The sequence below is a fragment of the Panthera leo genome, chromosome F2 (assembly GCF_018350215.1).
Source record: "Panthera leo isolate Ple1 chromosome F2, P.leo_Ple1_pat1.1, whole genome shotgun sequence".
In the NCBI taxonomy this organism is placed as follows: Eukaryota; Metazoa; Chordata; class Mammalia; order Carnivora; family Felidae; genus Panthera; species Panthera leo.
In genome coordinates this window covers 41,324,857-41,338,581 of record NC_056695.1, presented here as the reverse complement: position 1 = coordinate 41,338,581, position 13,725 = coordinate 41,324,857, and the positions used below count along the sequence as shown (strand labels likewise).

At 41.4% G+C, this 13,725-nt stretch overlaps 1 protein-coding gene and 1 non-coding gene across 7 annotated transcripts in view; both read right to left on the bottom strand.

Moving 5' to 3' along the window:
* Positions 1 to 5,746: 5,746 nt before the first annotated feature.
* On the bottom strand, positions 5,747 to 5,936 carry LOC122211325. The gene has a single exon (XR_006198633.1). It is a non-coding gene; the product is annotated as a U2 spliceosomal RNA (small nuclear RNA).
* A 4,289-nt stretch (positions 5,937 to 10,225) lies between these two features.
* The window catches only part of ESRP1 (epithelial splicing regulatory protein 1), a 64,365-nt gene continuing 60,865 nt past the window's right edge, over positions 10,226 to 13,725 (bottom strand). For all 6 annotated transcript variants that reach the window (XM_042924169.1, XM_042924166.1, XM_042924167.1 and 3 more), the window contains one exon: positions 10,226 to 11,391. Coding sequence is in view for 2 of the 6 variants with exons in the window: in XM_042924166.1 (XP_042780100.1) it covers positions 11,371 to 11,391 (21 nt within the window). In the remaining 4 variants the exon portion in view is untranslated. The remainder of the gene's footprint in view (positions 11,392 to 13,725) is intronic.

Below are 13,725 nucleotides of genomic sequence, written 5' to 3'. Positions count from 1 at the left end.
CTCTCTCTCTCTCTCTCTGTCTCTCCCCCCTGCCACCTCCTCTGTCTCTCTGCCCCTCCCCTGCTCATGAGCACACTCTCTCCCTCTTTTTCAAAATAAATGAACTTAAAAAAAAAAAGCCCCCAAGAACTTAGCTACTTGAAATCAGATACAGGCAAAGTCTATTTCATCAACATTCTTCTGTCAAATGCTTCATCTTATTATTAGGAACAGAACAGAAATAGAAAATCCTTGTGTAAGTTCAGCTTTTCCTCTCCTAAAGATACGGAATTTTGTTTTTATTATATAATAAAGTCTCAACTGCACATTGGTTAACAACATGTTTATATTATTCTCAAACACCATCTCCTTTGTGACCTCTTAACCAAATGGGATCAATTCATTTTTGAAACAGGTAGCACCCTGACCACAGTTATATTCTGGCTTGTATTTTGGTCATGTTTGATCCCCATACTTTCAACTCTTTGAAAACACTTTGTAGACAAACATTTTGGGAATTGACTTAAAAGTTGTTGATAATAGCAAGTGTTAGCTGTGGGTGTGACTTAGAAGACCAACATAAATTGTGTATTCTACACTATCCATGAGAACTATCTTTTGATTTGAAGCTGTTTTGTTCACTAGTTCTGATTGTGATTTTGGATTAGTGTGAAATTTTACCCCCTGTACCTCTTCATTAAAAGGGAGTCAGGGTTGAGGTGCCTGTGTGGCTCAGTTGGTTAAGCATCTGACTTCGGTTCAGGTCATGATCTCGCAGTTCATGAGTTCAAGCCCCGCATCGGGCTCTGTGCTGACAGCTCAGAGCCTGGAGCCTGCTTCGGATTCTGTGTCTCCCTCTTTCTGTGCTGCTCCCTTGTTTGTGCCCTGTCTCTGTCTCTCTCTCTCTCTCTCTCTGTCTCTCAAAAATAAACATTAAAAAAAGTTTTTTTAAAAGGAAAGGGAATCAGGGTTACACTCTCAGTTGCTCCTCAGTTGTTTCTCACAGAGGCCTCACTTATTCCTCATTGTTTGAAGCTGTGCTTCCATGCCTCCTGAATACATTTTCTCTTTTGTCACTCATTGTAAGGATTTGCTGTCTTCCTCTTCCACTGATCAGGAGGGCTACAATCATGCAAACCAACAGAGTCAAACTGTGAACGCTATAGTCCTCCCAAGGGAGATACATTAAACAATCTATATTACATTTAAATATTTTTTGTGGCACCTGGGTGGCTCAGGTTCAGCATCCGACTTTCAATTTCAGCACAGTTCATGATCTCAGGGTTGTGGGATTGAGCCCTGTGTCGAGTCCTGTGTTGAGCCCTACATCAGGCCCTGTGCTGACCACGGAACCTGCTTGGGATTCTCTCTTTCCCTCTGCCCCTCTCCCACACTCATGTGCATACTCTTGCTCTCCCGAAAATAAAATAAGTAAATAAATACATATTTTCAAAATTTTATTTATTTTGAGAGAGAGAGAGAGAGAGAGAGAGAGAGAGGGAATAAGTAGGGGAGGGGCAGAGAGAGAGAGAATCCCAAGCAAGCATTGCACTGTCAGCGCAGAACCCTATGTGGAGCTCCAGCTCACAAACCATGGGATCATGGCCTGAGCTGGAACCAACAGCTGGCTGCCTAACTGAGCCTCCCAGGTGTTCCAAAGTAAGTAAATATTTTTTAACTAGATATCTTAGGACATTTTCTAAACTTCAGTTTTTTCTAGTGTTAAAACTCCTCTAGAAAGAGGTTTTTAACCAAATTGGTCATATGAAAGAATACTCATAAAGCAAAACATTATTGGCATTTAGTGGTCTATTACTGAAGATTTCTCCAGCAAACTTCTGTTTTAGTAGACACAGTTTGCTGACTTTGTACCAAGATCCATTCCTCTTTTCTTTCAGATAGTATGCTCTCTAAATATTTGTGAAATTGAATTATATATTAAAGGCACCAGATAAAATGCAGAACACTTTTGTATAACTATGTCTCATGTATTATTTGGGCCATATTTAATAAAAATTATCTATTTATTTGAAATTCCCATTTAATTATCTGATTTTTTTTTTTTATTCAGTTTGACTTGGTGTTTTGTTTGTTTCCACTAATTCCAGTAGCCCTATTTACATGGATTGAGACGGCCCCATTTGAAGCCATCTAGCATTGACTGCTTTCAGGCCTCTGGGAACGTGTAATTAACAGATTAAATTCTTTCTTATGATAGAGGGAAGGCAGTTAGATAGCAGGTGGACTCTGAGTACCTCAATTGAACTAATTCAGAAAAAAAAAAAAAAAAAAATCTGTCATTTCTAAAGTCCCAGCACATGAAGTTGCTCTGCTGTTTTGCCATCCTGGCTCAGGCCAGACCTGGATGAGCCTAGTCCAGTCCTGGAGCTACCACTGAACTACTTCTCAAACAGCCAGTGCAGATGATTTACCAGGCATCTCAAGACCTGCTCTGCTGGGCACTAATCACACTTCCAAATTATACGTATCTTAAATCGAAAAGAGCACAATGATTTTGTGGGGGAAACTGTTTCTCTTCAAAATTATGACTCAGTTGGGGCACCCGAGTGGCTCAGTCAGTTAAGCAGCCGACTCTTGGTTTCGGCTCGGGTCATGGGCTCCCGGATTCATGGGTTCGAGCACCGCATCGGGCTCTGCGCTACCAGTGCGGAGCCTGCTTGGGATTCTCTCTCTCTCCCTCTCTCTCTGCCCCTCCCCCACTCTTACTGTCTCTGTCTCTCTGAAAATAAATGAATAAACTTAAAAAAAAATTAAAAAAAACAAAATTATGACTTAGCAACATAACAATTCATGTGTAATAGAGAAATTGCCAAAACATTTATTTATTTTTTTAATTTGTTAAATGTTTGCTTGTTTTGGAGTGAGAGAGACAGAGACAGAGCATGAGTGGGGGAGGGGCAAAGAGAGAGGGAGACATAGAATCCGAAGTAGGCTCCAGGCTCTGAGCTGTCAGCACAGAGCCCGATGCGATGCGGGGCTCATTGAACTCACCAGAACCGTGAGATCATGAACTGAGCCGAAGTCGGACGCTTAACCAACTGAGCCACCGAGGTGACCCTATATTTTTAAGTACTGTGAAGAAATCAATTATGACATGATTTAAATACAAATATATTTTTAAAATCCTGTTGGAATCCTGAATAAACACTCTTGCTGAGAATAGGACTCTGAAGATCCAGTAGCACTATATGTCCAGTAGATGGCAGACGCAGCCGAAAACGTCATGTTTAGGTAAATTTTAAACAAAACTCACTTTGGATGTGTACTTTGGATGTGTACAATGTACAAAGTGACTCTCTGAATTTGTACTTCAAAATAAAAAGCATACCATTAATAACTGCATTAATACTGACGTCTAAACATTTTTAATGATGCTAAAGAAAAACAATTTTTAGGGGCGCCTGGGTGGTGCAGTCGGTTAAGCGTCCGACTTCAGCCAGGTCACGATCTCGCGGTCCGTGAGTTCGAGCCCCGCTCAGGCTCTGGGCTGACGGCTAGGAGCCTGGAGCCTGTTTCCGATTCTGTGTCTCCCTCTCTCTCTGCCCCTCCCCCGTTCATGCTCTGTCTCTCTCTGTCCCAAAAATAAATAAAAAAACGTTGAAAAAAAAATTTAAAAAAAAGAAAAACAATTTTTACTGTTTTGCAACATTTTATTTTTTTAATGTTTACTTATTTTTGAGAGAGAGAGAGTGTGTGTGTGTGTGTGTGTGTGTGTGTGTGTGTGTGTGTGAACAGGGGACGGGCAGAGAGAGGGGGGACAGAGGATCCAAAGCAGGCTCCATGCCGACAGCAGAGAGTACTCGAACCCACAAACTGTGGGACCTGAGCCGAAGTCAGATGCTTACCTGACTGAGCCACCAGGTGCCGCTGTTTAGCAACACTTCAATTTATAAAAATTCTTAAAACTGTATAGAATTACTTTTTTTAAAAAAGAATCACATTAGTTTTCCTCTTTAGGAATGAACATAAACTTTTTCATTCAACAGTTATTGTGTACATATTTCAAAACTGGCTAGTCACTAACGATACACTGGGAAGATACACACTGCCTCGATGAAAGTTACAATTTAGGCAGTTGATCTCAGTGAATCAGAAAAGACCTCCCTGAGAAAAATATTTCTGAGTAGCAGTTAGTGAAAAGAGGAATAACAGAGGGGGGAAAAAAGGTATTTCAGACAAAACCCACAAAAAGCTAGAAAAAACAACAAAATGTAGCACACGAGGGGAAGAGTGCCCTGAAAAAAAAAAGGCTCAAGAAGTAGCAGGAGGCATCCCATGCAATACCATGCAGTCATACATGTGTCGATTTTTTCCAATAGCAAATGGGAACATTTAATCAAAAGATTTTAACGGGTCACCTGGATGGCTCGGTTGGTTTTTTCTTGGTTAAAGACTCTGGGTTTTGGCTCAGGTCATGGTCTCATGGTTTGTGAGTTCGAGCCCCGTGTTGGGCTCCACACTGTCAGTGTGGAGCCTGCTTGGAATTTTCTCTTTCCCTCTGTCTCTGCTGCTACCCTGCTCATGCTCTCTCTCTCTCTCTCTCTCTCTCTTAAAATAAATAAATAAACTTAAAAAATTATTTATTAAAGATTTTAGGAATATATAATCATTGTGTGTTATCACACACGTACAAAAAATAAAGATGCCAGGAGGAACCTGTTGGAGGCGACGGATGTTTGTGACATCAGTTGTGGTGAGTGTGTACTTAATTCCAAACTCATCCAAGTTGTGTACATTAAATATGTACAGCTCTTGTATCTCAATCATACCTCGATAAGTGCTTTTCTAAGGAACATGTAATCAGATCTGTGTTTATTTATTTTTAATGTTGATTTTTGAGAGATAGAGCATGAGAGGGGGAGGGGCAGAGATAAAGGGACACACAGAATGTGAAGCAGGCTCCAGGCTCTGAGCTGTCAGCACAGAGCCCGATGCGGGGCTCGAACTCACAAAGAGAGATCATGACCTGAGCTGAAGCTGAACACTTAACTGAGCCATGCAGGTGCCCCAGATCTGTGTTAATTTAAAAGGTGTTTTTTTTTTAAAAAAAAACATTCTGCCAAGAGAGGAAAGCAGAATTTGATGCAAGGACTCCAGTATTGAGGCAAAAACACGTGAAAGAGGAAGTTAAAGAATGACTTTTTTTTTTTAACGTTTATTTATTTTTGAGACAGAGAGAGACAGAGCATGAACGGGGGAGGGTCAGAGAAAGAGGGAAACACAGAATCTAAAACAGGCTCCAGGCTCTGAGCAGTCAGCACAGAGCCCGACGCGGGGCTCAAACTCACGGACTGCTAGATCATGACCTGAGCCGAAGTCGGCCGCTTAACCGACTGACCACCCAGGCGCCCCAAGAAGGACTTTCTTAACTTTAACATTTGGTGGTACAATGCATGGTTTCCTGAAGTAAAAAGAATACAAGGAGTATAACCAGAATGCAAGAGTACAAGCAGGTTTTTGGTCATAGATAAGTTCTATTTTAAGCATGTTGAATTTGAATTGCCAGGGGAGATGTCCAAATGGAAATGTCCATTATAGTGTTGAGTATAGAAGTCTGTGGCACACCTGTGTGTGTGTGGAAGAAAATGAGTTTGCTCAGAGAATGAATGGGTGGAAAAGGTAGCTGAGGAAGGAACCATGAAAAACACCTCCAGGTAGGGAAGGATGAATCACAAGGGAGGCCAGAAGCAGAGCAAGCCAAGAATTTCACATTGATTTTCTTTTTTTTCCCCTACTGTTGTCCCTGAGGGGGTGCACCGTTCCTGGAAGTACTGCAGTGGCAAGTCGATGGATGGAGTGGACGGAGCAAGCTCTTATTCCATCTCCCACTCCAAAACCCCATTTAATATATGGTCCTCCGATATAGGACATGCCAGATATTAAACTGATGAAAACAGATACTACATTCGATCTTAGCCAAAAGGCCGAGAAGCAATTCATATTTTTTAAAGATTATTTAAGTAGTCTCCTCCACACCCAACGTGGCGCTCAAACTCACAACTCTGAAATCAAGAGTTGCGTGCTCCACTGACTGAGCTGGCCAGGAACTCCTACATTGATGTTTTTTTTGTTTTTTTTTTTAATTTTTTTTTTTTTAACGTTTATTTATGTTTGAGACAGAGAGAGAGACAGAGCATGAACGGGGGAGGGTCAGAGAGAGGGAGACACAGAATCTGAAACAGGCTCTAGGCTCTGAGCTGTCAGCTCAGAGCCCGACGCGGGGCTCGAACTCACGGAACGCGAGATCATGACCTGAGCCAAAGTCGGCCGCTCAACCGACTGAGCCACCCAGGCGCCCCGATGTTTTTTAATTTTTAAAAATTTTTTTGTTTTTTAGTTAAAAAAATTTTTTTAGTGTTTATTTTTGAGACACAGAGAGACAGAGCGTGAACAGGGGGAGGGTCAGAGAGAGAGGGAGACACAGAATCTGAAACAGGCTCCAGGGTCTGAGCTGCCGGCACAGAGTCCGACGTGGGGCTCAAACTCACGGACCGTGAGATTATCACCTGAGCCAAAGTCAGACGCTTAACCGGCTGAGCCACCCAGGCGCCCCTGTTTTTTATTTTAGAGAGGGGAGGACACGTGAGGAGGGGAGGGAGGGCAGAAAGAAGAGAGAGAGAGAGAGAGAGAAATCTCAAGCAAGTTCCATGCTCAGCAAGGAGCCCAATGCAGGGCTCAGTCCCAACCCTGGGATCATGACCTGCGCTGACATCAAGAGTTGGACACTCAACGGACTGAGCCACTCAGACGCCACTACATTGATTTTTTTTTTAATGTGTTGTTTGTGGTGTTTAATTCTTTTTTTTTTTTTTAATGCTTATTTATTTTTGAGTAAGAGAAAGCATGAATGGGGAAAGGGCAGGGAGAGAGGGAGAGAGAATCCCAAGCAGGCTCTGCACTGCCAGCACAGAGCTGGATGCGGGGCTCGAACTCACAAACTGCGAGATCATGACCTGAGCCAAAACCAAGAGTAGGACACTTACCTGACTGAGCCACCCAGGTGCCCCTTAATTCTTTTTATTTTTTATGTTTGTTTATTTTTTTTTATTTAAAAAAAAATTTTTTTTTTAACATTTTACTTATTTTTGAGACAGGGAGAGACAGAGCATGAACGGGGGAGGGTCAGAGAGAGAGGGAGACACAGAATCTGAAACAGGCTCCAGGCTCTGAGCTGTCAGCACAGAGCCTGACGCGGGGCTCGAACTCAAGGACCGCGAGATCATGACCTGAGCCGAAGTCGGCCGCTTAACCGATTGAGGCACCCAGGCGCCCCAATGTTTGTTTATTTTTGAGAGAGAGAGTGTGTGTGAGCAGGACAGGGGCAGAGAAAGAAGGGGTAAAGTATCCAAAGTGGGCTCCGTTCGGACAGTAGCGAGTCCCATGTGGGGTTCAAACTCACAAACTGTGAGATCATGATCTGAGCCACAGTCAGGTGCTCAACTGACTAAGCCTCCCAGGTGCCTGGGTATTTAATTCTACTATCATACAGGTTTCAGTTATAAAACACTAGCTCAAACTCAAGTGTGCAACCAGCAGCTTTGTTACCATTTACATTCACTTTTAGAACAGCAACAATAGGCAGCTACGAATTCAGCTGCTGAATTAATGCATTGCTGGCAATAAAATAAAAAGGCAGACCAAAGGGGGTAAAAAGGTGGACCAAAGGAACATTACGAAGCCCTACTTTGTGACACTGTAAACAATGAACTGTGTTTGTGCAGTGCTAGGAAAAAGCCAAAGTGGATAAAGGAGCAACTATGAGAGTAGTAACCCTATCAACCAGTCTCCAAATCTCACTTAATTTTTCAGATCCCTTCCTTTACTTTCTGTGCAACCATGAAGTTTTTTTACTTGACCTATGCTTCAATTTCCTAGTCTATTAATAATAGTTGTACCTACTATAATAGGTTATTGTGAAGATTCATTTAACCAATATAATGCTTATTATCATTAACAAAATGTGTTCTCAGTGATTGTTTTGTTGTAGTTTATGGTATACTCTTCCAATATAATGAGTCCTAGCTTGGTTTTTGGCTTTAAATATCCCTCCACATTCCACATAATGGAATTGTGCTGAACCACATTGAAATAAAGACAAAAGTGAGGTCTAAGCTTGGGCAAGTCAAGTAGTTTGCTTCTGAACCTTTTTTCCTTAGGTTCACGCCTTGGGATCTTGGCTTTCACGAATTCTCAGTAAAAATGAAAAAAACCAGTTTTCTCCCTATGGCACCCATTTAGTGGTCTTACTTGCAAATTTCATCCCGGTGGCCTTCTGGTCTTGAGTGTAGATCATCTCCTGCCTAGTCTGTTTCCTTGTATTAGCACATAGACTATAACATGAATAGATCATAGATTAGATCCAACCTTGAACCAAAGACATCCATAAACAGATGTCTTCAGTTCAGTTCGTCTTCTACTCTTTTCATCAAGAACAGCACCTCCTACAGTGGCTCAATTTAAAAAAAAAATATTTAATGTTTATTTTTGAGAGAGAGACAAAGTGCGAGTGGGGAAGGGGCAGAGTGAGAGAGGGAGCAGGCCGGAGCAGGCCTGGAGTTCCTAATTGTTGAAGCTGGCTAAAGGGTACAAAGTGTTCATCATTCTACTTTTGCAGGTTACCCACCCCTTCCAACCACCGCTGGGGAAAGCAGGGAAAGGAAGAGAAATTGTGTAATCAACTATGATCCTAAAAGATGAACCTTTAAGGTATTTTATATATTCTGGTCCTCTTTGCCCTCATCTTGTCTTCCTTCCCTTACTCAGTTCGACATCCTATTTTTCTTTTCTGCCATGCGAATGGCAGCTACACGTGGGACAATTTCAAGGAGGTAAACAGACAAATAAGTTCAGCACAGGCAACTTTGTTTTTGAAGGCAGGGAATAGACTGGGCAATGTCAAATGCCTGCCAGAGATCATGAACATGGGTCAGAATCTCAGCTTGTCTAGAGAACTCTACCACCTCCTTACAGATGATGCCAGACACACCCAAAGGTGAAGTACAAACCTGAAAGCAACAGCTCCATTTTTGTAAATGATATTGGCAAGGACTGGGACTTTCCCACGTGAACTAAACTTCATTCGGTGAATGCTTAATAAGGGCTAATTGAGTGAATAGAAATGTGCTAAACAGAGGGAAACAGAGGCATACTTCCTGTCCACGAGGTTATAACCTAAACTCAGAACTGATACACTTGAGCTCTGTAACAAGATTATATATGTCAAGTGATACTGACAATATATACAGCTCTGAAGTAGCACCACTCAGGAAAGACTTGAAGATTGGATAGAATTTGATTTGAAGGGGTGCCCTGGTGGCTCAGTCAATTAAGAGTCTCCAATTTCGGCCCAGGTCATGATCTCACGATTCTTATGAGATGGAGCCCCGAGATGGGCTCTGCGCCGATAGCAAGGATCCTGCTTGAGATTCTCTCTTCCCCTCCCCTGCTCTCACGTGTGCACACACATGCTCTCAAAATAAACGTTAAAAAATTTTTTTAACGTTTATTTTTGAAGGAGAGAGAAAGTGAGAGTGTGAGTGGGGGAGGGGCAGAGAGAGAGAGGGAGACACAGAATCCAGAGCGGGCTCCAGGCTCTAAGTGGTCAGCACAGTGCATGACACAGGGCTTGAACTCACTAACTGTGAGATCATGACACCTGAGCCAAAGTCGGAGGCTTAACCTCCTGAGCCATCCAGGTGCCCCTAAACATTTTTTTTTTAAGTTTATTTATTTATTTAGAGAGAGTGCGAGCAAATCCTTATAGCAAACTTAGGGAAAAACCTTACCACCTCAGGAAAAGATGGCTTACCCACACCCTTTCCATGACCCTAACCGTTTCAGTAATAAAAAAGAACACACACTTTGAGATTAGACAGGCATGTTTTATTATCAAATGTAACAATTCTATGAAAACTCTCGGTAGTATTGTAGTTAAGTATTACTATCTTTAAGGCTTTCAGAGCTTTGGGCAGACAGCATCTTAAGGCATCAAGTATAAACAACTCTTTTTCTGATCCTAAGTGCCAGTTGTCACCAGTTTTCACACAAAAAGGTTTTCTGTTTTTTCTTTTTTCCTACTGCAGTTAAAGGGCCATTGCTGGTCAAGTGAAGAGGGAAGGTTTGGCTCTCCATTCAAGGTGTTAATCAAAGTAATGCAAAGTAAATAAAAAATAGCAGCCACATAAATCTGCATGGCATTGCATCCAAGCCAAGGACAATAGGAGGAACTTAAAGACACATGTGCACTTACTTAATCAAATCCTGTTTTCCTCTTTGGAGTTCCATGAGGCAGCAGTACTAGCTAGCTAGTGTCTAATATTGCACTTTTGTAGCATACACACAGCTAAACACATAGTGCTAAACGCTGACAGCATCAGTAACTGCTCTAACCGCTTCAGTGTTTACCTCTCAGTCCAGCATGCTGACTCTAATCCTATGCTTTTAAAAGTTTTAATTATTTGACAGGTAAGGCATTAGAGAGAAAGGTTTAAGGCTATATCTTAATATATACAAGCATTCACTTCAGTTAGTATATTGCTTTCTAGAATACACTGTTCAAATATTCTCATTTTGCGATATTAAAAACTATGGAATAGCTCTTATTAAAGTCCAAACCATCAGTAATGGGAAAAGTACAATATAAAATAATACATTTGAAGCCACAATGTTCAGTTACAGTTTAAACTAGAAATTACTAGCTACACATAGCTGCTTCATTTTTGGTTTTGCATTTTGGCCCCTAGTTCATTATTTACAACTGGTACCTGCTGAGAAAAAAGATGCAACTTTTAAGCCATGTATGTTTTGCAGTGGGTGTACAGTATCTTCTGATTTATCCCCAAGGTGTTTTAAAAATCATTTTCATTCGTTTTTAACTGTAAGACACCATGATGGCCAAGATAGTGGGAGAATAGTTTTATTCCTTAAGTTTGTGACTCAAGTATTCCAAGATCTTATTCTTGAATTACTTAGTAAGAGGGCACACTCGTGCAGAAGATAGGGAGATGGAGATAGAAAAATGGAAACACACAAATGAAGCTTCCACAACAGAGTTCCTGATGGAGACGGTAGACACTAGTATTTTTTGTCCAAGACTTAAAACTTAGGAAACACCTATGATGCCACGTTAGCTGGAAGTATTAGAGTCACTCAATTTCCAATTCACATTTTAAATGCCTATTTGCAATCAGCAAGGAGCCAGGCATGCTGCTTGCTAGAAGGATTTGGCTTCATTGGCTCAATTTTTTTCCTCTACCAAAAGATAGGGCACAGGCCCACGGTCCAATCACGTTTGCTGAAAATACTGCAGCCTGAGTGTAGACAAACTTCCCCTGAAGTTGCTAGAAGTGGACATATCTGACGGTTTCGGGATCACCATACATCTTTCAAACACTGAAAAAAACAACACAAGACAATAAAAGGAAATATTACAGTCTCTAAATTGTCAATTATTGGCAGCTATAATAAAACGATTTCGAATTACAAAAGGCCCCCCCCCCAAAAAAAAGCCTTAAGGGAGTCCACAATTTTATTTTACACATAGTTGGGATTCCTTTTTTCTTTTTCTTTTTTTTACATTTTTATTTATTTTTGAGACAGAGAGAGACAGAGCATGAACGGGGGAGGGTCAGAGAGAGGGAGACACAGAATCCAAAGCAGGCTCCAGGCTCCGAGCTGTCAGCACAGAGCCTGACGCAGGGCTCGAACTCACGGACCGCGAGATCATGACCTGAGCCGAAGTTGGTCGCTTAACCGACTGAGCCACCCAGGCGCCCTTTTTTTTTTTCCTTTTTTCTTTTTAATGTTTTATTTATTTTTGAGACAGAGACAGAGCATGAGCAGAGGAGGAGCAGAGAGAAAGGGAGACACAGAATCCGAAGCTGTTATTTTACACATAGTTGGGATTTCTACAGCAAGTTCTCAAGGAGCAGTGTTGGCAGATGAAATTTATGTGGTAACTGGCATTCCCACAGCTCCCTCCCTTGTGCTACCATGTGTTGATGATGTGTATGTTTGCACCTCCATACTTTACTCAGCTCCTTTGTGGAGTGACTATTTTACAATGTCTATACATACAGACATTCCTCAGTCTGGGTCCTCAAGTTACAACAGCATTTTTTTGTTTTGTTGTGTTTTTAATTTTTATTTGGAAGAGAGAGAGAGAGAGATAGAGCGTGTGTGCACACATGCAAGCTGGGGAGAGGGACACAGGGAGAGAGAGAGAAACCACAAGCAGACTCTATGCTCAGCACAGAGCCTGACATGGGGCTCGATCCCATGACCCTGGGATCACAACCTGAGCTGAAATCAAGAGCTCAACTGACTGAGCCACTCAGGCACCCCATCATAGCAATTCTTCTGATATTAAGAGGCTTGATACCATTATTAAAACCATTAAGACAATTTTTGAAAATTAAAGTCTAGTATAAGTAATTTCAAATATGAAACAAAAATATTTGAGTCAATAAGAAGCAACAAGGCATGACATTACAGGAAACATCAACTCAGTGAACAGTTGATAGACAACCTTTATGTGCATTCATCTGTACAACCATCCTATAAAGATTACCATGCTATCCCCATCATACAGATGGAGAAACGGAGGCACAGAGCAGTTAAAGTAGTCATCGGCAGGTCCAGAATTTGAACACAAATTGGTTCTGTTATGCTATTTCACTTATACACCACACAAAAACATACATACATACATTTATTGTGTGAGAGAGAGAGATAGGCGGAGAGAGGGGGAGAGAGAGAAAACAAAGCAGGCTGTGCACCATCAGCACAGAGCCTGACACGGGACTCGAATTCACGAGCTGCAAGATCATGACCTGAGTAAAATCAAGAGTTGGTTGCCCGACTGACCGAGCCACCCAGGTGCCCCACCACACAAAAACTTTAAAGTGAAAACTTTTGGCATTGTGCATGCTTTCACAAGTAGATGAGAAACTGGACCGCAGATAGACATAAAAATGGTTCTTCAGAGTCCAGATCTGTTCATATGGCCAGTTTGAAATCATGGTCAAGGTTAGATTTACTTTAATAATAGACTCTAAAATTGATACAAATTTAGAATCAGGTATTTATAAAACAGGGAAATACTTGTTAGAAATCATTCTTAAAATGTGGTTTACAAAGTGACTGTAATTTAGTACTTAGTGTAAAACACAGGACATGCAAGTTTCCCCTTGGTTACTAAGTACAAATAAAATCTCTATCAATGATCTACCAACACAGTTGTCCAAGATCTACTATATTCTTCTTTTGGCAATAGCATCTTAATTGTCCTTAAATAACTGACTGTCCCATGACCTAATCTTAAGCCCATAATGAAGCAACTTTACAACGGAACCCATCAAGTGACACAGACATGGCCAATCAGAGCCCTGCATGTTCCTGGCCACAGTGCTTTCTGAAATGGACCTAAGCCAGGCCAAATAACCTCAATTCCTGGCCTGCTTCTGGATTTAAGATGGAAGGATGTAAGCCAAGAGTTGCTGGAGGTACCCTACAGAGACAGTTTGGAAAGAGCAAGCCCTTGGATCCAGTCAAGTCAGTCAAACATGGGCCTGTTATCAGTCAATAAATAAAACCTTTCCCATTCCCAGCTCATATTATCATTCTAATAAGAAACCAATGTAGACACTGAAAATTATACCTTCATATTCTGTGAAAATGTAGAAAAGTCTGAAAAAAATGAAAAGTTTAGCTTTCTCAAGCCTGTTT